This window comes from Xiphophorus maculatus, chromosome 3, assembly GCF_002775205.1.
Source record: "Xiphophorus maculatus strain JP 163 A chromosome 3, X_maculatus-5.0-male, whole genome shotgun sequence".
In the NCBI taxonomy this organism is placed as follows: domain Eukaryota; kingdom Metazoa; phylum Chordata; class Actinopteri; order Cyprinodontiformes; family Poeciliidae; genus Xiphophorus; species Xiphophorus maculatus.
The window spans coordinates 6,291,245-6,317,530 of record NC_036445.1 but is presented as its reverse complement, the minus strand read 5'-3'; the positions used below and the strand labels follow the sequence as shown (position 1 = coordinate 6,317,530).

Here is a 26,286-nt window from a genome sequence, read left to right as displayed (position 1 = left end):
ATTTAAAAGATGCAATGGCATTTATCACGAATATTTGATTGAATTGTCTCTTTTGGTGACCCACCCAAACAGGTTTTTAGGATTCAATCGTATTTTCACACAGGGCAAGGTTGGTTTGGTTATTATTATTCCTCTTAATAAATGGAATCTCCATTTGCAAATGGCTTTTTGGGTTTACACCAATCTTTGGTGTTAAAACTTCTATAATTATCTGAACCAATTGTATGGACAAAAACATAAAAAAACTATTGAAAATTTGACAATATGAACATTAATTTATAAAGACAGTTGAATATTATTTCTAATTAACATACAACAGTCACTTCAGACAGATTAGCAGCGTAATTGAAAAGTATGGCGCTCCATTGCACCATTGTGTTGTTTTTCATATAAGCCTGAAAAACAGCACAATGATAAATTGCTCAAAGAGCTTGGAAACCTTCTGAAACTGGAAGAACACTGTGGCATTTGCACCCACTGGATTCTCAACTGAAGATAGGATAATGAAATTGGCATCTGATTTTTTAATTTTGGCCCTGAAACTCCCAACTATCTTCAGAACACAACATGTCAGACTTGTTGAAGAAAGAAAAATATGGCAATGTAAAGACCTGAGAAAGTCGTTTATCTTTGCCACAGTTATGACTGAACTGCAAGCCCACAAGACTTCCTTTGATATATAGTGAAACTGTTTTGCTGTTTCATAGAGTGTCTGACTTATGGGGCAATAACGGTAGTGGTTGAAGGAGCTCTGTAGAACAATAATGGTAAATACTAAGGGCAGGATTTCCCCAGAGTATCACTATCTGATGACAAGAACCAAATGAAAGAAGAGTGGCAGCTGACTAAAGAAAAAAAAATTCCAATGTAATGTTGGGAACTAACCTGAAACCTGAATTTACAATCTTCACAAAAACAACAGACACCACAAGGAGCTGTTACTTCTATAAAAAGCACAAAACACTGGCTACTATTACACATCAACAAGCGCATGCATCAACCACGAGCTCTGAGCTCGTCACATGTGCTAGAGCATAACAAACACAGCACAGATTGCGCGTGTGTGTGTGTGTCATACGCTCACGTACACGCAGACACGCATTCATGCTCCTCACTGTAACAGCCTTGGTCACTGTTTTCAACATTATGCGGTACGCTTTCCTGTTTTGACTCAACGGGTGTGGTTGAAGTCTTCTGTTTGCACAGAGTTGCTTCACTGGAAGTTATTCTTTGGCCACGTTTTCAGTGATCATTTAGTCATCTATGGACAAAATCTACCCCACAATTGCAAGAATGCTTTTATGTAGATGATGGGTGGAGTCTATGCATTGGCTTGATATCTAGGACCTGGTGTACTTTTCTGTTCAGCTAACTCAACTTAGAAACATATTATACCCCTCAATTTAGAAAAGTGAGGCATATGTATGTTTTCAGACACCAATATCTCTGCTGAATCTTGGTATGTCTTCTTTGTGCAAAGTTGATTAAGCTTTATCAGATTGGGTGAAATACTATTTGTGATGAGCAAATTTTAAGTCTTGCCACACATTCTCAACAAGATTTAGGTATGGACTTTGAATTGGCCACTTAACAAATGTGCTTTAATCTAAACCATTCCATTTTAGCTCTGATTGTATATTTAGGTTTGCTTTCCTGCTGGAAGGTGAACCTTTGCCTTAATTTCTAGTTTTCTTGGGTTTTGCACCATCCAGTTTCCTCGACTCTGCTGAAGAAAACTATCTCCAGAGCATGATGCTACCACTTGTCACAGTTAAAATGTTGAATTCTGATCAGACCACCTTCTTTCACTTGTTTAATGTTCTCGACATGGCTTGTGGCACACTGTAAATTGACATTTCAAAGGATTTCATCTTTTTATGCTTTCATAAAGGCCAGACTTGTAAAGAGTACAAATAATAATTGTCCTGTTCACATATTGTACCACATGAGATGTGGATCTCTGTGAATCCTCTAGAGCTGCCATAGGTCCGTTGGCTGCTTCTCAAATTATTGTTCTTCTTGCTGGGCTTGTTGGTGAGCTATGTGATGTTGAAAAGCTCCATTAGTAAATTAGGTGACTTCTCAAGGCCAAACTAGATTTTATTCATGATTATCGGGGAGCAAAATACAAACGCATGTTGCATTTTCAAACGTTTGCTTTTGTAAATATTTTGAAAACTATTTATTGATTTCTTCTCCCTTCAAAATTGGTCTCGCATAATATCACTCTCATAAGATCTCAGGACAATACATCAAGTTTCTGTAGTTGCAACATAAGATGTGTAAAGATTCAAGGGGTACGAATGGTTCTGGAAGACAATCTAATGTATATAATTGCCAGTTCAAAGCAATCAACCAATCAACCACTTCAGGACATTTAGCCCAAGGTTAATCAATAAAAGTAAGCAGGGCTTACCTTTTTGCTGAGGGTCTAAAAAATGATAATTAGAAAACCATCCACAATTGGCATAACAAGCAATTAAATAATTTAAATGAGTCCTGAGTCTATCATGAATACCAATTAAGGAGCATGATTGCATATGTCTGGCCTTTTTATTATTTTTAGAAGGATGAGTTAATTGATTGGAGAGAAAAAAGAAATCTAGTTGTGCTTAAATCTGATTTCCTGCAGGCATGGCAGCCTGAGGAGTTAGATCTGCAGTGGGATCCTTCCCAGAGTAACTAACTGGCCCAGAATTGATTAGTTTAATACATTATAACCTGTCACTGTCCAGTTGAGCTCTTTAGACATGAACAATTGATGCAGCTTTGTTAACAAATACTCTTAAAAACCATGCAAGTGCATTTTTAGAAGCAAACTATTTTCTATACAGATCTAAACTTCAATTTCTAAATAAAAATTATCCCAAAGAAATACAGCAACAATGGATTGCTAAAGGCTTAACTGGTCTTAAATTTATAATATGAAGCTGACAAGCTGAACTAGCAATCCAGTTTGAATGGCAAAGTTGCATAATAGCCTGTAGTCAAAACTGACAAACTGTCTGCAACCTTTCAGCATGTAAAACTTTAATTTTCTTATTTTCATTCTAATCTTTAATAGAAAAGGCTAGCTGGAGACCTGCCTGAAATCTCATAAACCCTGTAAACTTAGAATTAAAGTAAGTCTTCACTCAGGTGGAGGGCATAGTTGTAAAAAATTTGTATAAAAACAAGGAAATTGAACTTTTTTCTTTTTAAAAAGCACCTTAGACTCCAATTATTTTCTCTATCTTGAAACGAGCCTGAGGGGAAGCTTTAAATAGCAGAGAATTAATGAAATAACTTAGGAGCAATGCAGTCGAAGCCCTGATAATGGAGACAACCGCATGAAGCAGTTACATGGTGTAAAAATACCAGAACATCAAGCTGAGACTACCAGATGGAGTTGGGCACCCAAGGTAGAGCATGTCAGTGACAAAGCATGACTTACCATAGAAAACAAAAAACAGATCTGTACTGCCCTCTGTCGGTGGGCTATGTTGTTACACTATATTAAACTAGTAACTTGGATTAAAGAAAAAAAACAAACTTTGCCTGACTTTATTTTATTTGTAATATTTGCAATAAGAAATCTTTATGAAACCACCAATCAATGTGAGCATATACTTTAATTTAAATAACTGAACATTTTTGAGACAAACTTAACAAGAATATAAACAGACAACTACATATCATGTTGACATTGCAGGTCAAACAGAAAACAAATGGAATTATAAATTTATTAACATGCTAAGTATGACGCGTCTCGTCCCGTAGGAGCACTAACGAAGTATAAAAATTAGAAAAGTACAAATAACAGCATTGTAAACAACGTGTAGAAAAGAGAATAAAACTGCAAATCTGGAATAAAAGTTAATCATTCTCCTTTCATAAAATGATTTTTTCCCCCTCTAACAAAATTAATCTTGTAAATGTAAAAGTTGTGCCTCAAACTGAGACTAATAGCAAAATTCCCAATTATTGGGATGCCTGTAGTGTTTTCTACTTTTTTTTTTTTTAGGATTTTTGACTTTTTCAAATAACCCAACAATTAATATTGAAAAATACATTATAGAAGTACAAAATATGAAAATGTACAGGTTACGTGTATCATTGTGGAAACAGGCTAAAAAACCCTTAAACTTTTTTTTTTTAAAAAACAGTCACAGGAGTTTTCAAGTTAAACTGAAATGATTAAATATTGAGTAAGTTTTCTTGACTATCAATACAGATAACTGCAAAATTGAGAACACCTTCCTTGCTTCCAAAGGTTTTAAGAGGGAAAGCTGAAAAAATGAAATGTACTTTATGATTTAATCATAACCAGTGAATATAAAAAATATCTAAAGCTGAAAAAAAAAAAAACGGCAATAACTTCATAGAAACTGATGTGGCCGTTCATCAATCTCATAAAGGTTATAATGGTTTTTTGCAAACAATCTGAAACCCAGCCTTTTACACTGAGACCTTAAGTCACACATTAATTATTAGAGTTAAAATATAACTGAATAAATACAGATTATCTGGAAAAGTTGCCAGAAGAAAACTTATGTCTAAAGAGGAAAATTACAGCACAAAATTTGAAACAAAACAACTTTGCAGAGATGTGTCCAAACTGTGGGCATTTAGCCATCATGCACAGCAACATGATGAAATAGGTTGAAAATTAAAAAAATAGCATATGAGCAAAACCACATAATTCCAACTCTGGTTCCATAAACTACTGAATCAAGGATTGGACTTTGATTTTCCTCGACTATATTGAAATGGATATTTTTACCCAAATGACTGTACATAACCGTGCTGCCTGTGAGCTAGATTGTGCTACACAAAAACATTCCTCATTAGATGAGGAAAAAGAAGAACATGAAGACCAGACATACGATGGTCAGATGAAAATTGCTACATCAGTATATATCCTTTATGAAGTGCATGGTATCCCGACACTAGAAAAGGGAGACGGGGTAAGACGGAAGTTCTTTTGGAGGCTGCGGCTGGTTTCAGCCTCTTTAAGCTCGTTTAAGCTTGTCGATGTGGAAGGTTAGTTTGAGAGCGGGCCCAAGCTTCAGACCCATGTATTTCATCATTACGTCGCTGCGCAGCAACAGAAGGGCTTTACCATCAATCTCCTGCAACAAAGGGAGAAAACCACATAAACCACTGTAAGTACTTCAGAAATGCATGATTGATACTCATTTCTATGGGAAGGATTAAAATAATTACAATGAAAAAAGGCTAACTTTGATAAAAGAGTAAAAAGAATGCATACGTGTTTTCTGAAGAGATCAGCGTGAGGAGCCAGAACTGGGTCAATATCTCGAATGTACTGCATGACTTCCTCGACGGTCCACAGATTTGGGTCCTGACCGCTGGGTCTGGGGCTCTCCCGAAAACTGCCTGAAAAAGAGATAAAAAATACAAAATTAAGACAAGGAAGGTTAGGTCTGAAATTTGTATTTTTGAAAATCCAACAATTATTATTATTAATTTTTTCATAAAAAAACATGTTTTATATGCATTATTATTCAATTAGAAAGGGGAGACAGAGACAGGCAGCTCAAGCCACATTTCACACATCTGTTACATGCCAATTTGAAAATCATTGAAAAGTATATTTATTTCAGTTGCTTAATTTAAAAAAAAGTGAAACTCGTGTCATTTATGTAGATTTATTACAAAGGGTAATATCAGAAGCACTTATTTATTTTTACTCTGATGATTATGGTTTCTGGCACATAAAAAATTCATATTCTGCTTCTTAAAAAATACATGATTTTTAGATTGTACAATAAGATTGTTTAAAGTGCATACAGAAACATACAGATATCAGAAGCAATACAAAAACAAATGCAGCACATTGATTTGATTTCTGATCATTCGCACACAAGTATGATATTAGACAATCTCTGAAAACTAGACAGGCAGAATGTTTTCCAGATCGTTCCACCTGCAGAGCTGTTATGATGCAGCAGCTTGGAAGGAGATCTGAGGCGAGGCGTCAGACTTGGAGAGTTTGGGGAAAGTGGGATCTTTTTTAAGTGCTCCAATGCTGAAACATTATTCTCACCTGCGCAAAAAACAAAATTCAAATGATTTTAACAGTGATACTGCTCCAACTTTCAGGGGTTTAAGTGTGTGTTATGGCCTTAAGTAAAAGAACAAGGCCCTTATAAGGGGTTATTACCCGTTTATAGAAATCTCTTCAAGTATTCCATTAGCTTAATTAAAGTCTAAGGAAATTGAAAGATGATTAAATGATTAACCTCTTGCTCCAAAATTTAATACCACTTTCTACCAAGCTATGAGCTATGATTTAACTACCTCCTTTTATATGATTATTTAAAGCTTTACTGGACCAGTCAAAGCAGTCATTTTTGAATTAAAATCTTTACATAAAATGTGCTGAACTGATACTTTAGAGCCATTTAATATGTATAAACCTAATTTTCGGAGAAGCTCCATCCATCGTAAATGTACAAATTCTAACAGAAAAAGGCAGCAAAACATAAAAAAAAAAGATTGTAGGGAAGTATGACCACTACTGAGCCTTAATTCATTTCTTTCTGTTTTGAGAACACAAAGTTCTCAATTAACATTTAAAAATACAAAATAATCAATAACCAAGAAGATTTATTCAATCAAATCTGCTTTAATTTTCTATTATGTTAGAAACCACAACCTTTGTAGAAATAGGGATTTATTTATTTATCTTATGAAAATTAAGCCTACAGAACAGAAAGAATTGACGTCAACATAATTATGCCCTCATTTTTAAAAACGTTTATATCGGCTTTGATAACTGACCACACACAACCAAGTAATGCATCATTTTAAAATGTAAACTCCAATTTCTTTCACAAAAAATGCACACTCGTATTAATATATAAGTGATAACAGTGTTTCACATGGGCTGCTACACTAAATAAACAAATAGAAAGTCTCCTGCTAGACTAAATGACTATAATAATAAGTCTTGCATACCATCAGTGGAGTGCCTGGGGAGTTTAGCTAGTTTGGAAGTTAGAGGACCGTTGAAGTCCTGTTGGAAGCGCTTTGTGCCTTTGCCTGGGCCCGCAGTCAGGGTGTCTCCAAAACCTCTCCTCTCTGAAATCAGCACATATGGAGCACAGATCAATGCTAATTCAGAGTTATAAAAAAGTTGCTATAATGACATAAATGAGCTGACCAGATGGCATAAAGCATGGCGGAAAAAAACAACAAAAACAAAAACAGGCTCCTCATTTAGGGAAGAATGTAGGGAGGCAAAAACAACCTGGGCAAGGCCAGAGAAAAACACTCTGTGATGTAGTGGCTACTCATTTAGGGCAGATGTTTATACAGTGACCAGGCTTTCAATACGAGTTATATGCAATTAGAGCAGATTAAGACAAACAACATAAATTGGAAAAAATATAATTATTTTTAATGCATTACTTTCAGGACAATTGAAGCTTCCCGACTAAAGAAAATCTGACATGCAGTTAAACTGAAATTGGGAAAATTCCAGCTGGTGCAACCCACCTAGTGATGAGATGAACATAAATAAAGGCATTTGGCGATATTCCACATGACAAACCAACATGAAGCAAAAACAATTTAAATTCTGTTTTTAATCAGTCTATTAATGGTATGAAACTGTTCATTACCAAACTTATATTTTGTTAACCTGGAGTTTCTAATCATTGTTTTGTGGCTCAACACAGTTGAATATGTTTCAGACAGCAAATATAATGTTCTAACAACATTATAGCTGCTATAAAAACATGCTCGGTTATTTCTGAAAGTATTGTTGTAGCCATTTGTAGCGCCAAATGGCTCAAAATGTTGAATAAAGGTGCATCTCACTGCACATAAAATAAAAAGCATTAATGCCCCCCTCCTCTCTGTTTTGATATCATCCTTTGATAAATTCTGTTCCTAACATGTTCTCTTAGTGGTTTCCATTAATCACGGGGACATAAAATTATTGGACGATTTGGTCTCCTGCTTCAGAAACTAAGAGCTAGGCTTAAAAAATTGTTTTCTATCAAGAGCTAAAAGCTGTTGTCCTATCTGTCTGCATACTGAGACTTTCAAGCTCTTATCTGAAAAATATTCCCTGTGGTTACAGCTTTGATATTTTTTTTTTATTGAAGTCTAGACACTAAATTAAAGCCTAAAGCACTGTATGATGCAAATGAGCGGCCATGATGGGAGAACAATGGATCTGACCTGCAGAGTATGAGTGGCTGTCATAGTGAACACTTCCTCTGGCCACAGGCTGGCTGCCGAACAGAGCATCGCAGTGAAGGTTGTGACAGAGTTTTTCCAAGAAACGGAGGACGTATGTGACACTGCTGACAGTGGGAAGGGTCAGAGTGTGCTGCTGCTGGTCAAAGAAGGCTGAAAAAAAAACAAACAATATGGTAGATGGTTGTGGCAAATCACTAATTTATTTTTAACATCTCAATTTAATATTTATATGCCAAACATTCCCTCATTTTCCCTCCATTTTTTTTAAACAGGCACTGCAATCTGCTTTGATTGAAGTACAACATTGGTTTAGAAAAACAGGTCAGTTTTTCTAAACGCAAAGCCTGAGATGAAAAATGCGTTCGTTTTTCAATGTTCAGTCCACACCTGAAATGACCTCGCCCCCTTGTCCCGACTTGAGGCAGGAGAAGACTGTAGCCTGGTTGTGGGCAGAGTCCACGCAGGCCTGGACGCACTGCTGCAGCACTGAGGAGGCTCGGCCCGGGCCAAAGTGGTCCGGCAGCTGCTGAATGCGCCGCTGGTCTAGGTGAGGTCCCACCTTACCGTACTTATTTAGATAAACACAAACTTCAGGAAAGAAAACAAATACAGAAAACTTGTTTTATTAACCAATAAATCAAAACTTTTTACAAGTGTGTAAAGGTATTACTGTAGATAATCTATATCAAAACAAGTTTCTTTGTAACATGCAGTGCCGGGTTTCCCCCAGAATATTATAGGCCTGGTGGCCCACCATGCTTTACGAGCCCCACTGCCAGGCTAAGCCTTTCTTGTTTATGCTTTTAGAAAAATAATAATAAATAAAAAAAAAACGCTTTTTTCCCCTTTCTTTTTAAGCCGGATTGCAAGCGTCTCTGTTGCTTTGAGCGTTTCACTGGCAGAGCAGATTTATTCCTAAAAGATATGTTTATAGAAGATAGGTTTATAGTTTATGCATTTAAAACCGGACCAATCACACCGCTTTCACCTCTGCACATTACCTCGCGCGCTGCAGCACCTGCAGCGCCTCCTTTCACCCTAACTTGACACAGGCTGACCTGTATGAATACTTACATCAACCCCCTGTGAGGAATTATGTTTCTTTGCAGAGTTTTTGATCAAGGTATGAGTTTAAACCCCACCGCGTTAGCTCTGGTTGCGCAGCTCTATATGAACTGAAGGAATAACTTGTAGTGGCGTTTTCAGAGGTGTATCGAGAATGATATATATTTGTGGACAAAGAATTTTGTGCGGCTTTTCCATCTCAACACGCTGCCCAGCGCCCGGCTCTGCCTGCGCTGATAAAGTTTATGTATGTGGTTCCAGTAGGCTGGAGCGTTGCGGTTAACGAACCAGCACTAACCTCATCATGCAGGTTCAGTCCGGTGAGAAGCTATCGCGTTCGTCTTGTAGTCACGCATCACGCTGGTTTTACATTATTTTATTATTATTTTTAGGATTATTTTTCCGGTTACGAGGCATCAAACCATATCAAATGCTTTGTCCACTCAGGCTGAGTTAATGTGAGCGGCTGCGCAGAGATCTGGGAAAATCGTCCCATTAACTGGACCAACCAAAATAGTTTCTGTGTCCCTTTGTTAAAAACTCAACAGACATGAAATAGAAGAGCTGCTAAAGCCACATTAGCAGCATTAAATTAAATCTCCCGTTTGTTGCGCATCTCTGCGCAGTGCAGCGGATTTAACTCATGCAGGGCCGGTCCAAGGCTGTCTGAGGCCTTGAGGAGAATTTGACTTAGGGGCCCTTCTTGTTGCTAAAAACATCAGCATCTCTAACAGCTTGTGTGTTAGATTTAGTGAAGTCTGGGAGAAGGGGAGTAGTTTAATTGGCCTACTTAAAAAGCAATAATTTATAATCGCAGTTTACTAGTTTGTATTTGTGGGCAAACAGAGCTCAAACTCAAAGATTAAACTCACAGCATCAGATTGTTGATATGGTAACAAAACAATTTAACTATGAATATTGTTCTTTGAACTTTTACAAAGTAAACTTGCCAGCTCCTTAAAATCTTACATATAAATGTTAAACAATTTAAAATCTTTTAATTTATGTATGCTGAAACCATTGATCATCTCAATAAACAAATGTTACAAATGTTGTATCTGTGGTCTGTGTTAAAATATTAGCATATATGGGCCCCTGAAGCCCTGGGGACCTTATGGAGCTGCTGACTTAATTTGGATTAAACAAAAGTGCAAATAATTAATATTCATTTTAATTGTGTTTTTTGATTTGTTGTTTTTAAGACCAACTGTGGGTTTAAATATCGTTTCACTGGCGATGTCTTTCCGTGACATATAATTACCCAGTAACATTTTTACTTTCCCTGTCTACTTAATACCTTTTAGTACAAAACACGGTGGACCACCACGGCGCCCGACCACCGGGCTTAGCAAGTTTTCTGGGGGAAACCCCGCGTGGGCGTAACAAAAATCATTACTTTCTCCACTGTAGCTGCATGAGAAATCTTAATGTTCCCAAATAGTAGAGTTTAGTGGCAGAATCCTCTCCCTTTAGTTCTGGTTAAGGCTGCACATAAAGCAGCACTAACATGAGTATCGGTCGATATCAGTCATGTTTTAACACATCAGCAAACAGTTGGTCCTGTATGAATTTTGTTTGGTCATGTAGCAGTGATTAGCAGTGTGGTTGGGTATTTTTCAATATCAGCTATAGATTGCAACACCAATATATTAATGTCAGATATCAATATTGGCCCAAATGTTCATATCAGTGCAACCCCTGTTTTAGTGTTTCTTTTTGGAGTTGTGCTACATTGCAGACTTAGTTGCACACATAAACATTTCCTGCATGTGTTCAAGTGTAAAACAACACTGTATTTGTTTGGTACATGTGTGAACAAAATAGCATATCCTGTACAGGAATGCAGAACAGGATATGTACTAATCTAATTTTTGGTAGATTAGATGTACCGTTACACCTCTAGTAAAACACAACCCTGGATATTTTACTAGGGTATTATATGGACATGTGGGTGTTATATTCCAGCTCTTCTCCACCAACTTATTACAAAACTTGTCAACTAGTTCATTAAATTATGCTAAGACAACACAAAGTAACTGATAGTGTGCATGTAAACAAAAGCAGAAAGATGTCACACTGAGCTCATCTGAAATGCACTTAATATTCAACAACAAAACTAAATGCTAAAAATAGATTTTATTTGGACCCATGGCTATTTTTTTTTTTTTTTTTACCAGTGGGCGCCTGAAGTGCAGAGTTGGGAATAGTTGCGTTGTCTTGGGGTACAGTACTGGTGTCCGGCTCTGGAGTGCTGCTGGTGGGAGACGTTGGGACTGGATTAGGAAGAACTCGTGGTTTTCTCTGTATGAACATACAAAAATTACAACGCTTAATTGATGAATTACCAGAGGATTATTTAATGAGAAAATTCATTCAAATACACACCAGACTAGTAAGAGATTTACTTCTCAAAATACATTTGAAAACTTGTAATTTTCCTCCCAATTCACAAATATGCACTATTTTAAGCTGGTGCATCATGTAAAATCTGAATAAAATACATTGAAATTTGTAATTTAAATTTCTACGATATTTTAGCAAAACTATGTCAGCTATGTCACTATGTCACCATAAACTACTGCTAACTTTTCCAATTGAAAATGTTCATTTATTAGTTTCCAACAAGATATAAATCAAAACAATCTAACAATTTAAGTTAAGCCTTTGCTTTGATTAATAAAGTGATGGCAATATTCAACTTCCGGGGAAGTTAATAATAATAAATGTAAAAGCTGTGACAGATTCCTGACGCAACCAACATTTAAATATGTAAACGTATACTTTTTTGTTAGGTACATGATCACATGCTTTATACAATACTCTTAAAAAATGACTACCCTATTTTTTATAGCCATTTACCCTTAAAAATCTATAATCTTAGATCCTAGTGATCTACTTACGCTAATGTTTCTGGATAAATACCTTGCTGCCAGGTTTGGGCCCTCGTTTCTTTGGAATCTTGATTGGTTCTGGTTCTGGTTCTGGCTGGGCTTGGGCCTGGGCCTGCTGCAGAGCGATCCTCTGAGCCCAACTAGCAAGCAGTCTGCCTCTGGTTCTCCCTGGTCCAGCTACTGGCCGTCCTGGACCGGTCAGAGAGTCCTCAAACCAGCCATCTCGCTTTCCCCATCCCAGCTGCAAATACAGTGGAGAGGTCAGAGCAAGAACTTACTTACTAACATACTAAAAAATCATTTAAAAAAAGTAACAATAAAAACTGCAACATCACAGTTGCTTCAGAAACATGACAAAACATGGACATGCTCGGCTCATCTTAATGATCATTAAAACCCAACCAGAAGCCTTCACTTCAGAGGGTAGTCTGATTTTCACAGTCCAAAACTGGAAGGAAAGCCTTACGCTTTTAGTCATTAACAGAAAAATGTAACCCTTACCAAATGTTTAAAATAACCCAATCACATTGTTATCTTCTCATCAACAACATAATTTAACAAATAAAAAAAAGCCCTTTTCAGGCTACTCTTTCATTCTGTGATCTACATGCAATCAAGATGGAATAGGGGTTGAAGTCGACCCTTACAAGCATCCATGTACTCCCAAGAGCGGCTAGCAACATGCTACAATAGCTCAATGTCTTTATGGCTCACTGCTCCAACCAGTGACGTGCGGTGAGGTTCATAGCTGGTGAGGCACTGACGTCATCAGAATCAGATTTGCAAATAGATGCATAAATTGACAGCAGTTTACAGGTTATGTTTCACTTCTGCATCCTTACACATACAAACTGTAGCTCACAAAATCTATCGCTGCACTTGACTTGCTTCCCGAATCGTTTAGCCTAGCTCGCTGTCACTTGCTCGGCAGTTGAGGAGTGAACAAGACGAACGTCTGGGATCTTGAGCGCCCCCTGCCATGAGGCAAGAGAACTGCCTGCCTCACCTCGAACCTGTTCTCTGCCGTTTATAATCGCTCATTACACGAAACACGTTACACAAACACAGTTGGTGACAAAAAGCACTGTACATTATATACATAAGCTAAATTATTGGAAATAAGTTCACATATTAAATTTGTTTAAACCATTTTATTGACGCCGTACAGCAACATGCTCTCTCCGCTTAGCAGCCAGCGCAGAGCCAGGGGTTGCGCAATCCAAGGTGAGGCAGAGCTCGCTGCTGCCTCACCGGCATCGCTTCCAAGCATTTGAATGGGAAAATAAGAAAATTCAGCGATTTTGAACAAATAAAAATCGAAATTGGTGAAGCTACATGAAAAATAAATATTTTTTAGTACAAACCACCGGATGAATATAACAATTTAAATTACTTTATGATTATATATTTTCTTTCTTTCCATGATGGCTGGTGAGGCACTGCCTCACCTGCCTCCCCTGACCGCACGTCACTGGCTCCAACACAGATGCAGAACCATGTACTGCCCGACTCTTGCCTACCTTGCTGCCTGGCTTAGGACCTCGTTTTTTGGGGATCTTGATGGGCTCCAAATCCTTTCCTGGCTGGATGCTCTGCGATACCAACATAGAAGGCTTTTGGCTCCAGGGTCCCGTGATTTTTGTTTTCCTGCGGCCGGGCTTCCGACCTCTCTGACCTGGAGGTCTGCCCACCGTCGGGGTGGGATTCATTGCTGGGGTTTCCACACTACCTTCTGTCGGTGTCCCAAGGCTCTTTGGCAGCACAGCTGAACCGGCAGAGATTGATAAGCACACAATGTACAGTTTGAATAAAACTCCTATCACTGATATGTACACTCGCTGTATCTGAGACTGTCTCAATCTGGTTGTCTCCTGCAAATGATGAATGCAAAACACAGTGATATAAAAGTCCAAATTTCTTCAATTTATGTGATGAAGATGAAAGCCCCCCCATACAAAACGGAATGACACAGAAGCTCTTTGTGTTTTCTGAATTAAGCAGCAGCCCAGGCACCATTACAGACATGTACTTTGTTCCTAAAACTTTTCAGAGATATTCCAAGAGGACGTAATATTGGTTGCAAGCTTAGATTTTCCCACAGGAATTTCTCCAGTACATCTGTGGATGAAACTGTAGGAACAAACCAGCTAAAGTCCTATATACCTTTAAGTGTGTGTAGTTGGGTTTCATAGCATCTTACACATTTTCTTCTGATCTGCACTTAGCTTTCTGCTCATTTGTCTGTAATTTGGACTACGCTGTACTGATAAACAGAAACCATAGTCTTTATCTAACCTTTTTAACAAAGAAAAAAATAGAGAAGAAAATAAAAGGGTCAGCATACTTTCCATGAAATTTCACATGTTCATTCTACATAGTACGTCTTCTCTACTTTTTTTGTTTTGTTTTCAGAACAAAATGTTTTTCAAAACACCTGAACTTGTTCAGCAGTGTTACTCAGAGGTCAAACAAACTCCGATAGCTTCCCTCTCTTGGGGCTGCTTCAGGAATGACAAAGTACACTTCAAACTGTAGAGTTCTTGACATTGGGAAAGTAGAAAGGTGAGCGTAAAGAAAAAAAGCAACACAAGAGCACACATTTTAACAATAGTCACCCCACTGTTGCCAACTTAGCAACCCTTTCACTATATTTAGCTAATTTTCAGATCCCTTAGTTTAGTAGTTACGGTAATTTATTAGTTTAAATAAATTAACTACTAAATAGAGTACCGTATTTTCCGCACTATAAGGCGCACCACAATATAAAGCGCACCTTCAATGAATGGCCTATTTTAAAACGTTTTCCATATATAAGGCGCACCGCATTATAAGGCACAGAGAATAGACGCTACAGTAGAGGCTGGGGTTATGTTATACATCCATTAGATGGAACTGCGCTAAAGAGAATGTCAACAAAATAGTCAGATAGGTCAGTCAAACTTTATTAATAGATTACAAACCAGCGTTCTGAAAACGCTGTTCATTCCCAAAATGAATAAACAGCTGTTGCTTCCTCCACTTCCGCACCATTGATTCGTTCATGTTAAATTCTCTCGCTGCTGCTCTATTGCCGTGTTCCACTGCGTGACTGATCGCCTGAGCGTGTCTCTTAATAGGAGCCATTTTGGGGTCTTTACACAAAACCCAGCGTGCACCGCGTGCTTCTTCTTCTACGGGGGAAAATGAAGTCGGCGGCTGCCTACCGTAGTTGCGAGACCTGTTGTGGCTCAATATTGGTCCATATATAAGGTGCACCGGATTATAAGGCGCACTCTCGACTTTTGAGAAAATTGAAGGTTTTTAGGTGCGCCTTATAGTGCAGAAAATACGGTAGTTAATTTAGAGCCAAACTCGGTTCTAGAAGTCCGGCATCCTGCATGTTTTAGTTCTCTCTCTGGTTTAACGCACAAGGATCAAATGATGGCTCATTACAATGCCTAAGAACATTGACATGCTGAAAAGGTTGTTACTACCACCAGGGAGAGAACAAAAACATGCAGGATGCCGGGCCTTGCGGACCGACTTAGGGCACCCCTGCTGTAAACCTTTTATTTATACTCGAGATGACTTGTGCAGTTAAAACAATTTTGTGTTGCTTCACAGGTATTGTTAGAAGTTTTTCAATAAAAATAATATTGGAACATTGAAGGTGTATAGCAGGGGTGGGTAATCCTGGTCCTTGAGGGCTGATGTCCTGCAACTCTTAGACGTCTCCCTGGTTCAACACACTTGAATCCAACAGCTGAATCACCTCCCAAGTGCAGTCAAGTTTTCCAGAGTCCTGCTAATGACCTCATTATTTGACTCAGGTGTGTTGAAGTAGAGATACATCTAAAGGTTACAGGAGACCGGCCCTCGAGGCCTGGAGTTGCCCACCCCTGGTGTATAGCATACAGCATAGGCCAAAATCAGAGTCAGCAGGTCAGAGTTTTTAACGATCGGTGAAAATAGCAATCGGTGCACGCCTATTGCTATTAGGCGTGCACCACCTAATAGCCCTGCATTATTTGGCAGGGCTAAACATTAGCAAAACACACAATGTGGTAAATATTGGTAAATGTCATGATAACAATATGATTTGCAGCATAGAACTACTCAACAAAACAGTGCTCATGTCTTTCTGATTTTTGTTGCATTTCCAAACAGATTCCAGTTAATGAATAACAGTTTTACTGGCTACATCTATGGATACAACTTAACTGTAGTTTCTTAATAAATTTACATCCAGGCAATGTAAATGCCTGATTGTTCAATAACAAGCAGGCATCAGCCAAATTATTCATGGCATACAGCCTGATACTGGTGCTAATTAAAAGACTAATATTTATTGCAGTTCAAACAGTTGTTTGAAATATAGTTTTTGGAACATGATTTGTTAGGTTTCCTGATTATACTTGCTGCTCACTAATGACATGCAGTACAACTTAAAACTGATTCCAGTCATCAGCTAAGCATTGGAAATCTGAAATTCAAAATGAGAATATGTCGAACAAAAAAGGTTTGTAACTGCATTTAAGTTAGAGATGGATACAACTAAAACCTGAAATGCACAATCGCCTTTTAAATCTTACGATTAAATATTAACAGCCAAAAAAATTCAGTCAGCTGTTTCCTCCAAAACTCTTCTGTAAAAACACTGTTCCTCTGATGGTGGTAAAACTCACATCAACCTCTGAGAGAACAACCACACGGTCAAACATTAAAGAGAGCCAACAACATTAAAAGCTTAAAACAACCCAAGCAAGCAATGCACTTTGCCATCAGGAAAGTTCAGGAATGTGTGCTGTGCATGCAAAAACAACCACAGACAAAAAAGGAAGTTAAAGTGTAGTGAAGATTTCTGCTTTTAAATGCACCTGCGGGTTTTAACACATACACGCTCGCACACACACGCTGCACAAACAAAAATGTAGCGGTGTTCACCCTGAATCGACCACTGGCAGATTTGTGAGAGATATGGCCACATTCATTAGCACAGGTCTTGGCCCGTGGGGTTGTATTTAATAAACACTTTCACACAGCAGCAGCGGCGATCAATGCAACAGTCGTCTGCAGGCTGCTGCTACGTCTCTGGAGGGACTAGCAGCTCGGCTGGGAGAAAATCATCTGATTGATCCCAAACTGATTCGACGAACTCTTGGTAGCATATTTAAAAGTGTAAAGAGCTTGAGGTTACAATCAATTGCAGTTGTTGTAAATACAGTCAAATGAATGCATTATACAAGCAAGCTCCTGTCTTCCCCCTCCTTTGAGTTCACTGAGTTTACAATGACACCACTGCCAGCATCATATTACAGCAACGTTACTTCCAATAAAGAAGATTTTAATTTCTCACCACTGCAGTAATAATTTTATTAAATTAACTCACCCCACAGCTCAAACACAACACCCCAAAGTTTGAGGCTGTCTGCGCTGATGTCCTCAGATTCACCCTCTCTTGATGTCCGATCCTCTTTTCCCTCGCCTCCTCTGCAATACTCCTCCTTCCGCTCCTTGGTGATCCACCCCTCTTTTTTTCTCCCTTCCCTCCATCTAGTAACAATGTAAACAATTCATCTTTCAAGGCCTGTCTTTTCTCTCTGCTTCCTGCCACTCTGCTAAAGGAAACTCTTTCCAAGGTGTTTAATCAGACTCTGGATGCCAGAGCGTCAAAGGGAGAGGGGCCTGTGGAGGGGCACCCAGCCTCGTTTCAACCACGTCACAGTCCAGTCTGCCAGCTGGGTGGCCGCCAGACCTTCATAAAACACTAGCAGTCCACAGAAAGAGCTCAGCCTCCACACTCCCCTCCTTTCTTTCCCTCCTTCAAATGCGAGGGACTCTACAGATGAGAAGGGCTGACCTTGTGGCAGACAACCCTGGTCTCGATACTTCCTATGAAGTTTCCTGCACAACTAACAGCTTTGCTCTTGTTTCAACTCCTAACTGAATCTCATGTCTTGAGCTAAAAAGAAAAAAAAAATAACATGGCTGCCATGGCTTCTGAAATGTTACAGCTTTAAAAACCAAGATTTCCCATTTAAGCAAACAATAAAAATAACTTATGAAGTTAGATGTCATAGGTGTTGTAAACATGCTCCTTTAGATGAAAAGCAGACCCAAAAGAGTATAAACAGCAATGAGACGAGGCCGTATGGTGCTAAAATTGTAAAGGCAGAATTCCAGTTAGACAGACTCCTGGCTTAAAGCATGACAAACATATTTTAGAAAGCTTACCGACACAAAGCAAGTCAAAGAGAAATCAGGATATCTGAACCTTCTCACTGCAGTGTTCATGCTCCCTGTTAATAGTTACAGACATTTTTAGACTAGAGCACATTTTTAAGGGGAACAAAGTTGCTGTAGGAGGACGTGGTGAGCGAATGGGTTTGGCAGATTTGGAGCCCCATTAACACTGTTCTGTTTTTAGCTGCCATAGAGGCCATGCACATGCCTCAGATTGGCTCGTGGGAGTGGTTTAATGAGCAAAAAAGGAGAACTGATAGAAAAATATTCAGAGATGCAACGATTGTGCTTTTTCTGGCCAATACTGACTTTAGATTTTTGGTTCTAAAGATTATTACTGATTATCAATTCTTATATCTGGCCAACTGATAGCCGGATGTCTGGAAATATTTTGTATTTCCCTTTTTTTAGATGTTTAAATGCATGGATGAAAAAGTATGATGTTAACAACTTACAAATTAAGAAGTACATAAGATATCAGCAGTTTTAGTACAAAAGATGCATTTTGTTCAGTCATATTTCTTTTCCGGTTTAAAGTGCAAATATCAACAACAACAGTAAAATTAATTTTTGTAAACAAGTGGAACACTTCAGTAGTTCCTGCTTCAGGCATTCAATGGAAAGTCAGGTGTTTTGGTTTAGTACAGTTCCCAACATACTGACCATACCATGCAACTCTCACCAATGAAATGTTTTTCCATTTCATTTTTGACATAACTGAAAATGTAAATAAATAATATAAAAAAGCAAGACCTTTTGTCTAATAAAGACATTCTTAAATGTTTATCCAGAGGTTCTGCAGAGTCGAATCCCTCCTCGTTTGAGTAAAAAGTAAAACTAAAAACAGCAACAAAAATAAATCAAAACCAAACCATTGCCGCTGATGCGGCCAGTTCTTTACTGGTTTTACACAACTGGTTTAGTTTCTCAGAGACAGTGTGGAGGACTGCGGTGCTAGGATGCGAGTCTTCCACACAAATCTCATTTCTCAGATTACAAAATATCTTATTTTATTAACCATGCTAATCAGCTGGCAGTGTTCTCAAACATTACCAGTTATGCCTCGCTGTTCTTTGATAGTTATACACAGTATTTAAAATTGTCCTTAATATCCCTACTTGGGATATCACAAGACAACAGAGTCAGAAACTGTGTTGATGGATACAGTGACTGTAACCACAGCTTCATCCTGCACATTGGCCGTCTTAAACTATATGATAGGTGATAGCAATTAAAAAAAAGGAAAAGCAGAAATATGAAGTATTTCTGTGCCAAGTTCAGGTTTATTAAACTCCTTTTGTCCTTTATTGCTTGGTGCTTAAAGTAATGTGATTGGTTGTTCCTTCTCCACCACTGGAGATAAGACACCACTCCACTGTGGCCCTGCAGGGATAAACGAGAATAGAGGACAGATGGAGGTATGTGTCCACTCTGTGAGCCTTCTTCTGGTTTCTGATCACAGTGTTTTTTTTCCCTTTGGCTCAGTGAGTGAAACAGCACCAATTTATCGGTAACAGCAGAAATAAATTGGAGTTAAGCAAGAAACAGTAGCACTACTTTAGCACTGGAAGCAGGTGGTGGAAAGAAATCCCACATTCTGGTCCATCTTTAACACTTTAAGACATAACAGTCCACAATGGCTTCAATATTGGTGAAAAGACAATTCTCTCTCTTAATGTTCCTACTAGCCGTACAAATAAAAAAACAAAATTATGCAAACTACGCAACAGCTGGGGTCCAAACCTTTGGTGCCAGGCGGTTGAAGGTTGTCTCCAGTGAGGGCACACCAGCCAACTGGGAATATGTCCCGCGAGTCATAGCGACAGTAGTAATCAAAGGCTCCACGCCATCCGTCAAAGGTGACCAGCACCTCAACTCCACGCAATGCACCGACCGTCCCCGGGCAGATAAAGTGTGGATTTTTCCGATCCACCGCCTCCAGCTTCATTCCCACCTGGAAAGAGTTTTGCTCTGGAGCGGGAGGCTCCTGCTGGGGAAGATAGAGGCACAAAGGGAGTCAGATGTTGATTATTGGGTGCAAAGAATATATCTGCTGTGATAGAGATGGAGAAACTTGTGCTCCGTTCTTTTGTGAAAGATTTTACCTTCTTATGCACATTTTAGCAAATTCTATTTAAGAGCTTAAACAGCAATGAGACTATTTTTATACACATGTATAAAAATAAAAAAAAGTTGTATAGTCCTTTTGCTGTAATTATTTGTATTAGAGGCAGAGGCAACATGATGATGTGTGAGAGCAGTTGCTATAAACAGGGTTTTGCTGATATCTGAAACAGAGAAAATTATAGTTGATATTTTTACAGTCTAATATAATATAACCTCTTATATTAGCAATTTTAGCGTGACTCACAGAACTGCAGACACTGTGTGCATTTCCTATAGAATATAGAGCCTAACTTAACTGACATCTCCAAATGGTTGTCAGTATTTCCAAATCTAGCAAGTTTCCACAGAGATTAAAAGTCTTGCTTCATCTCGCTATCCTGCAGACTAAATGAACTGCATGTTTCAACATGTTCCAATAAATAAGGTCTCCTCCTTAATGGCATCTTACACCTATGTTTCCTCTAAATTCACTGTAAACACGTTGCAGTCAGCAGCTAATTTCCCAGGACTGCCCCAATCCAAACTTTCGCGGGACTTGCAGTTTTTTGTGTTTATCAATAAGAGAGTAGCCAAATAATAACTAAACATGTTTATTTTACCCTCCACACATAATCAAGTATGTTTTTTCTGAACAGGTTTTTTAACTTTGTACAAGTACCTTGTGAAAAATGCGAGAGGGAGCCATTTCAGCCCCATTTAATGTCTTCAGCAGAAACATGGGCCAGGAAGACGCATTGAGACGGAAACCTGAAAGAGATAGTCGTTTGATTTAGGACTGAATGATTAAATCTGTGTTACAAACCACAGGTAGGCAGAAATGATAACTCAACAGGAAACAAATGTTTTTACTTTAATCAGCCCAGAAATATGTAAATAGTTCTCCTGCTTGTGAATTGATAAATATCCTGACAAAGAAAATTGGTCACAAAACTGTCAGACTTCACTTATTCTTCTCATAGATAAAAGAAGGAAAATTTTTTAACTACTTTTCAAAAGTACAAAAAGAAACCACACTAAAGATTATGTTTTTTTTCTGACTTAATACAGAAATAACTAAGGCATTCAAAAATCCGACATAAAAATATTGACATGCAGAAACATAATGCAGTTACTGACCTCTAGAGGACAAACTACAGAAAGCCTTGCTAAGACAAAGTAAGAAACCTGTGTATGTTTTCCTCTCACCTAGTGGCGGCTGGAGCATGCCTCCGCTTTTTTCACAGCTGCCAATCGGTTGGATCTCCGAGGAATCCACCAGGCGCCAAAAGTCGTTCTTATTGTCCGACCCGTCGAGGCGCAGTCGCAGTCGTGAGCCCGTCAGGCCGACCACTGTGGCGATGCAGGTGGACGTGGTGTTCCTGGGGTCCTGGGCTTCCAGCTTCATCCCCACCTTGAACTCGTTAAGTGGAGGAGTCAGACTCTGTGTGGTGATGACAGATGGGCCAGGTAAAAAGCGCTAAAACTCTACAGTGGCGAAAGGAGAAATTTGAGCTAAAATTGAAAAGCTGTGATCACCTGTTTGAAACATGAAGAAGGAGCGGCAGTAGAACCGGTTTCTTTCAAGTATTTCTCCCAGCTGAAGTGCCCTGCTGCAGAAAAAGTTGCAAGTATGAGGGTAAATCTACTGCATGTCAGACCAGAAACATAACATAACAGGCTTGGGGTTTCTATGATCAATATAAAAATTGCAGCTATAATTATTAAATGACATAAATAACAGAACATCATTTTTAAAGCAGTGACTTGTCCAGGTTATCGGTACCTTGGTACTGTGAGGGCACCCGGGAGGGCCGTCCACTCCGAGCATGCTTGATAATTCGGGCATCTTTCCATTCTAGAGCTGCAAAGCAAGGGTTGCAAAACAATCTCTTTTTTAATTCCTCATTTGTGTCTTGCAATAACTGTCAAATATCCCTGCTCAACGTGTCATCTGGGGATGATTTTAACATCCTAATTCTATTCTTAAAGAGTAACATAAAAGTGAACTATCAAGAATGAGAAGAAAGATTTACTGCTGCGTATGGCTTCCAGACTCCTACCTTTTTGTGGCACAGGTTTCCTCATGCTCCAACAATTTAGACCAGCTAACACACCAGTGTTCTCCTCTGGAAAGACAAAATAATCTCATATAAACAAAATAATTCATAATAATACTATACATTTAGGAAATCTGTGTATCTAAAAGAAAATTAAGACAGTGGTGACAGTTATGCCATTAAAAAACAGGAAATAAGCATTACAGTGTGAATATAATTTTTAATCTTAAAGCTCAATAACTTGATAGTGCCTTTGTTTTACTGACAGGATGCTCATAGCTATTTTAACCCAGCATGATACTGACTAATATGCAAAAGGACATAATAGTGCATCGAGTTCCACCAACAGTGTCCCAGTGTGTGAATCATTAGTATGTACTTTGATGCACCTTCTGAGTTTAATAAAAATAAAGACAGTTGGACATGTTTTGATATATATAAATGGGGATAATTGTATTTTTTTTTAAATTTCCAAACAGATTCAAAACTACAGTGGAGGTTGCTCTTTTATTAGATATCATCCTCATTAAAAATGATATGCATCAAAATCAGAAGCAGCTGATCAAACAATAAAGAGAACCAGAAATTGGTATTGGCCAGCAAATCCAGATTGGTGCATCTCTACTCCTAAATGTAAGGACAGAAGTTTAAAATTAAGATTATTTAACAGGTTCTTAGTAAGGGAGACAAGAATAGAATTAGGATTGCAAAAGATGAAAGGTTAACAACACTTAAAATCAGTGAGCAGCATGTTTTGAATCCAGTCAACGCCCTGCCCGTCATCATAGGAGCAGGTCAGGGTTAAACTAATATGGACAAGCTCATCAATAAACTCACCATCCTACTGTAAGCTTAATAGTATAACAAACATACCCATCAAAATATAATAATAGCAATCTATGCAGCAGTCACAGCATTACTATAGGTTAAAAACAAAATAAGAGAAACAAAGCAAAACCAGTTAATAATCTAGCAAATCTTTGATTGTTTCCAGTAAAAACATAATCGCTGTATGAATGCTTTCATTAATTAACTAAGCCTGAATAATATGCTTTGACAAAGGATTCAGTTTCCGTTAAATTGTGCAAGTCTTATAAACAAGCTTACCTTAAAACTTCATAACCGTTGGACAGCCTCTCTCTTCCCCTTTCAATAGAAATGCGCCTTTTTCCTCCGCCAAGGGGGATGGCGTCCGAATTAAAGCGACCCCGCTCCTTGTTTTTAAAGCTGGAGAAGCGACAGGAAGACTGGCGTTAGACACTCGTCCCCCCTGATGCTAACACAGGGGTCCTGCTGATTTACCTGTCTGGCCTCTATATCTGACGGACTGTACGCTGTTGTAAACAGGCACACTGTCGCAGCTTATATTCTCATTAATAAATCCAGATCCGTCCCCAACACAAAGCCAAACACATGGAAACCCCCTCCTTCGTTTTCTCCTGTGCTATTTTTTCATAATATTTTCATTTAGCAGCAAAAACATGCGAAGTGCTCTGCATTACAGGTAGTGTAATATTTGAAATTAAAACAAGTAGTGAATGAAATGCAACATGCATGCAGTTAGTGGACACGCAACATCCTACAGGATACGCTAAACACATGCAACCAGACATGCCCACTGCACTGGAAGCTAGCCTAGCATGCTAGCTCCCTGACCCGATGAAAAATATTAGCATTAGCAAAACCGGAGCCCAGCGGGACCGCTGAGTTCATCCAACGGTAGTCCGGACTCGACCCTGAGCGGAATCTGAAGCGAGACGCCCGTCGGTTGGTCCGGGGAAGTTTACCTTGCTTTGTAAGGTAGAAATGTATTTCAAACGTAGATTTACCGCTTGTCCGCCATTTTTTTCAACAAGATGAGGAGGGGGTGTTTTGCCAGCATTTCTACTTGGACGGGCAGGCAGGCGGACGGTGAGACTGCAGCAACAAACTGCAGAACAACGCCTACTAGCGGCCATACAATATAATACAGATCTATCTATCTATCTATCTATCTATCTATCTATCTATCTATCTATCTATCTATCTATCTATCTATCTATCTATCTATCTATCTATCTATCTATCTATCTATCTATCTATCTATCTATCTATCTATCTATCTGTCTGTCTGTCTGTCTGTCTGTCTGTCTGTCTGTAATCAACAATAAATTAGAGTCTGGCTCATTTTTCAGATTAAAACTCGAAGTGTGAACTGAATTAATGATGATTAACAAGCATCAACTCTGATACAAGTATACACAAGTATGAGCTTACTATTTATTTTATGTTGCTTTCCGGTGATGATGTAGAATTTATGTGTATTTTTTTATATACTTTATATTATTAGACTTAATGCGTAAAAAATAAACAATGTGAAACTGAACAAATTGTTTTCATTTATTAACTTTTCCTGAGATGAGCAACAGTATTTTTCTAATGCCTAAGTTGTGTATTTTAAACCATAGCCACAGCTATCTAATAGTCACATATTCCAATTGGAGTAAGGTATTCCTTATTGGAGTAAGGAATGCATGGCAATTAAATGGCTATGTGAATATTTGATTATTTATAGAGAATTTTGCTCAATGTCTGTTCTACTGGACACACTCTAGTTTAAACGATGCTCTTGTTTTATGCGTTAAAAATATGTCTGCATAATACCAACAAAAACATGATTATCATTACATGTTAAGTTTGATTTAGTATTCTTTATACATTCTCTTCTGTCTGTTCTCTACTTTCTCTTCTGAAGACGGGGAAAAAATCAAAGTACGGCAAAGCATATATTGCCAGAGTGAAAACGGTGCAAAGTTTTATAATTAATACTGCTAAGTTATAATACAACAGTTTTTGAGGCGCTCTACTAAATCTACATTATCTAAAAATATGTTCAAAATAAACTGAAAAAGTGTGAAAATTAAAATTACGCACCATTTGGTAATATCACGCCAATTAGTGGAAGATAGCAACTGTAACTATGTGATTTGGAGAGACACCCAGCAGTTCAATTGTGTGTAATGGTCACCTGGCAGCACAGCTAATGCCCATTTCAGCCTACGCTGGGCAGGCCATGGCCTATTGGCCCCCAGCACACACAGGCAATTATGTTTGGTTTCACACGGTGAAAAGGGTTAATTGGCAGCGCCCACGTGCCTGCTTGGACCTGTTTCACGCTTGTCAGCCTTCATTGCATCAAAGGAAGCTCCAATCCACCTGGTGCCAATATTAGAACACACACAGACACACTCGCACGCACACCTCATGGCCTTGCTCCTTAAGTGGAATCTGTTAATGCAAGACTTATCGGTAAGGGGACTAAGCACACATTCACAGAACTAAAACGTTCAAAGACCTAAACCCTTATAGGAACAGAATTGTGTAAAAAAAAACTTAAAAATGCACAACACAGAAGAATAAATGTGTATTTTGGTCATGCAAACATATTATTGTTTAAATTGTTGCATAAACCAAAAGACCCTTCAAATCAAATTTGGGACTTGCTTCCAAGTAGCACCACTAGGGGTCAGTGTTGTCTTTTATAAACTTGACTTCATAATTCTGACACTTTAGGTCCTTCTCATCATGACTCTTATCTGACTACAACGCACTTCATGCATCTAGTGCTTATCTTGGTATCATCTGCTATTATTAACTCATCTATAGTTCCCTGGATCCTGAATGTTCTTTTCCATTGAATATGTTTTGTTTTGTCTTTTATAATATACAACGTCGGGTCTGTATCTGTTGAG

General features: G+C 38.4%; 1 protein-coding gene across 4 annotated transcripts; it reads right to left on the bottom strand.

The window, feature by feature from the left end:
• Positions 1-3,592: 3,592 nt before the first annotated feature.
• Positions 3,593-24,454, bottom strand: scmh1 (Scm polycomb group protein homolog 1). Of its 4 annotated transcripts, none has more exons than XM_014472598.2 (17): positions 24,343-24,454; positions 23,663-23,782; positions 22,559-22,624; positions 22,282-22,359; positions 22,035-22,108; positions 21,705-21,939; positions 21,178-21,266; positions 20,136-20,382; positions 13,691-13,935; positions 12,202-12,411; positions 11,454-11,580; positions 8,602-8,802; positions 8,194-8,364; positions 6,964-7,086; positions 5,930-6,049; positions 5,252-5,379; positions 3,593-5,111 (listed from the first exon to the last, which is right to left on the bottom strand). In XM_014472598.2, exons 3-17 carry the CDS (start codon positions 22,581-22,583, stop codon positions 4,992-4,994), a joined length of 2,193 nt encoding a protein of 730 aa, XP_014328084.2. In that variant the 5' UTR covers positions 22,584-22,624; positions 23,663-23,782; positions 24,343-24,454; the 3' UTR covers positions 3,593-4,991. The 4 variants fall into 4 exon arrangements, with proteins under 4 accessions (XP_014328084.2, XP_023186857.1, XP_023186858.1 ...); XM_023331089.1 differs by having other exon boundaries at positions 20,136-20,379; XM_023331090.1 differs by having other exon boundaries at positions 22,035-22,105.
• Between the last annotated feature and the right edge of the window lie 1,832 nt (positions 24,455-26,286).

Bases quoted from the DNA above. Each gene is read 5' to 3' on its own strand.
- scmh1 (XM_014472598.2), bottom strand. From the start codon at position 22,583: ATGAGGAAACCTGTGCCACAAAAAG. The intron at 8,803-11,453 runs GTAAAAAAAAAA...TCTTTCCTGAAG, and splicing joins TGCACTTCAGGCGCCCACTG to TTTGTGTTTATCTAAATAAG. The intron at 8,365-8,601 runs GTGTGGACTGAA...TTTTTTTTTCAG, and splicing joins AGGGGGCGAGGTCATTTCAG to CCTTCTTTGACCAGCAGCAG.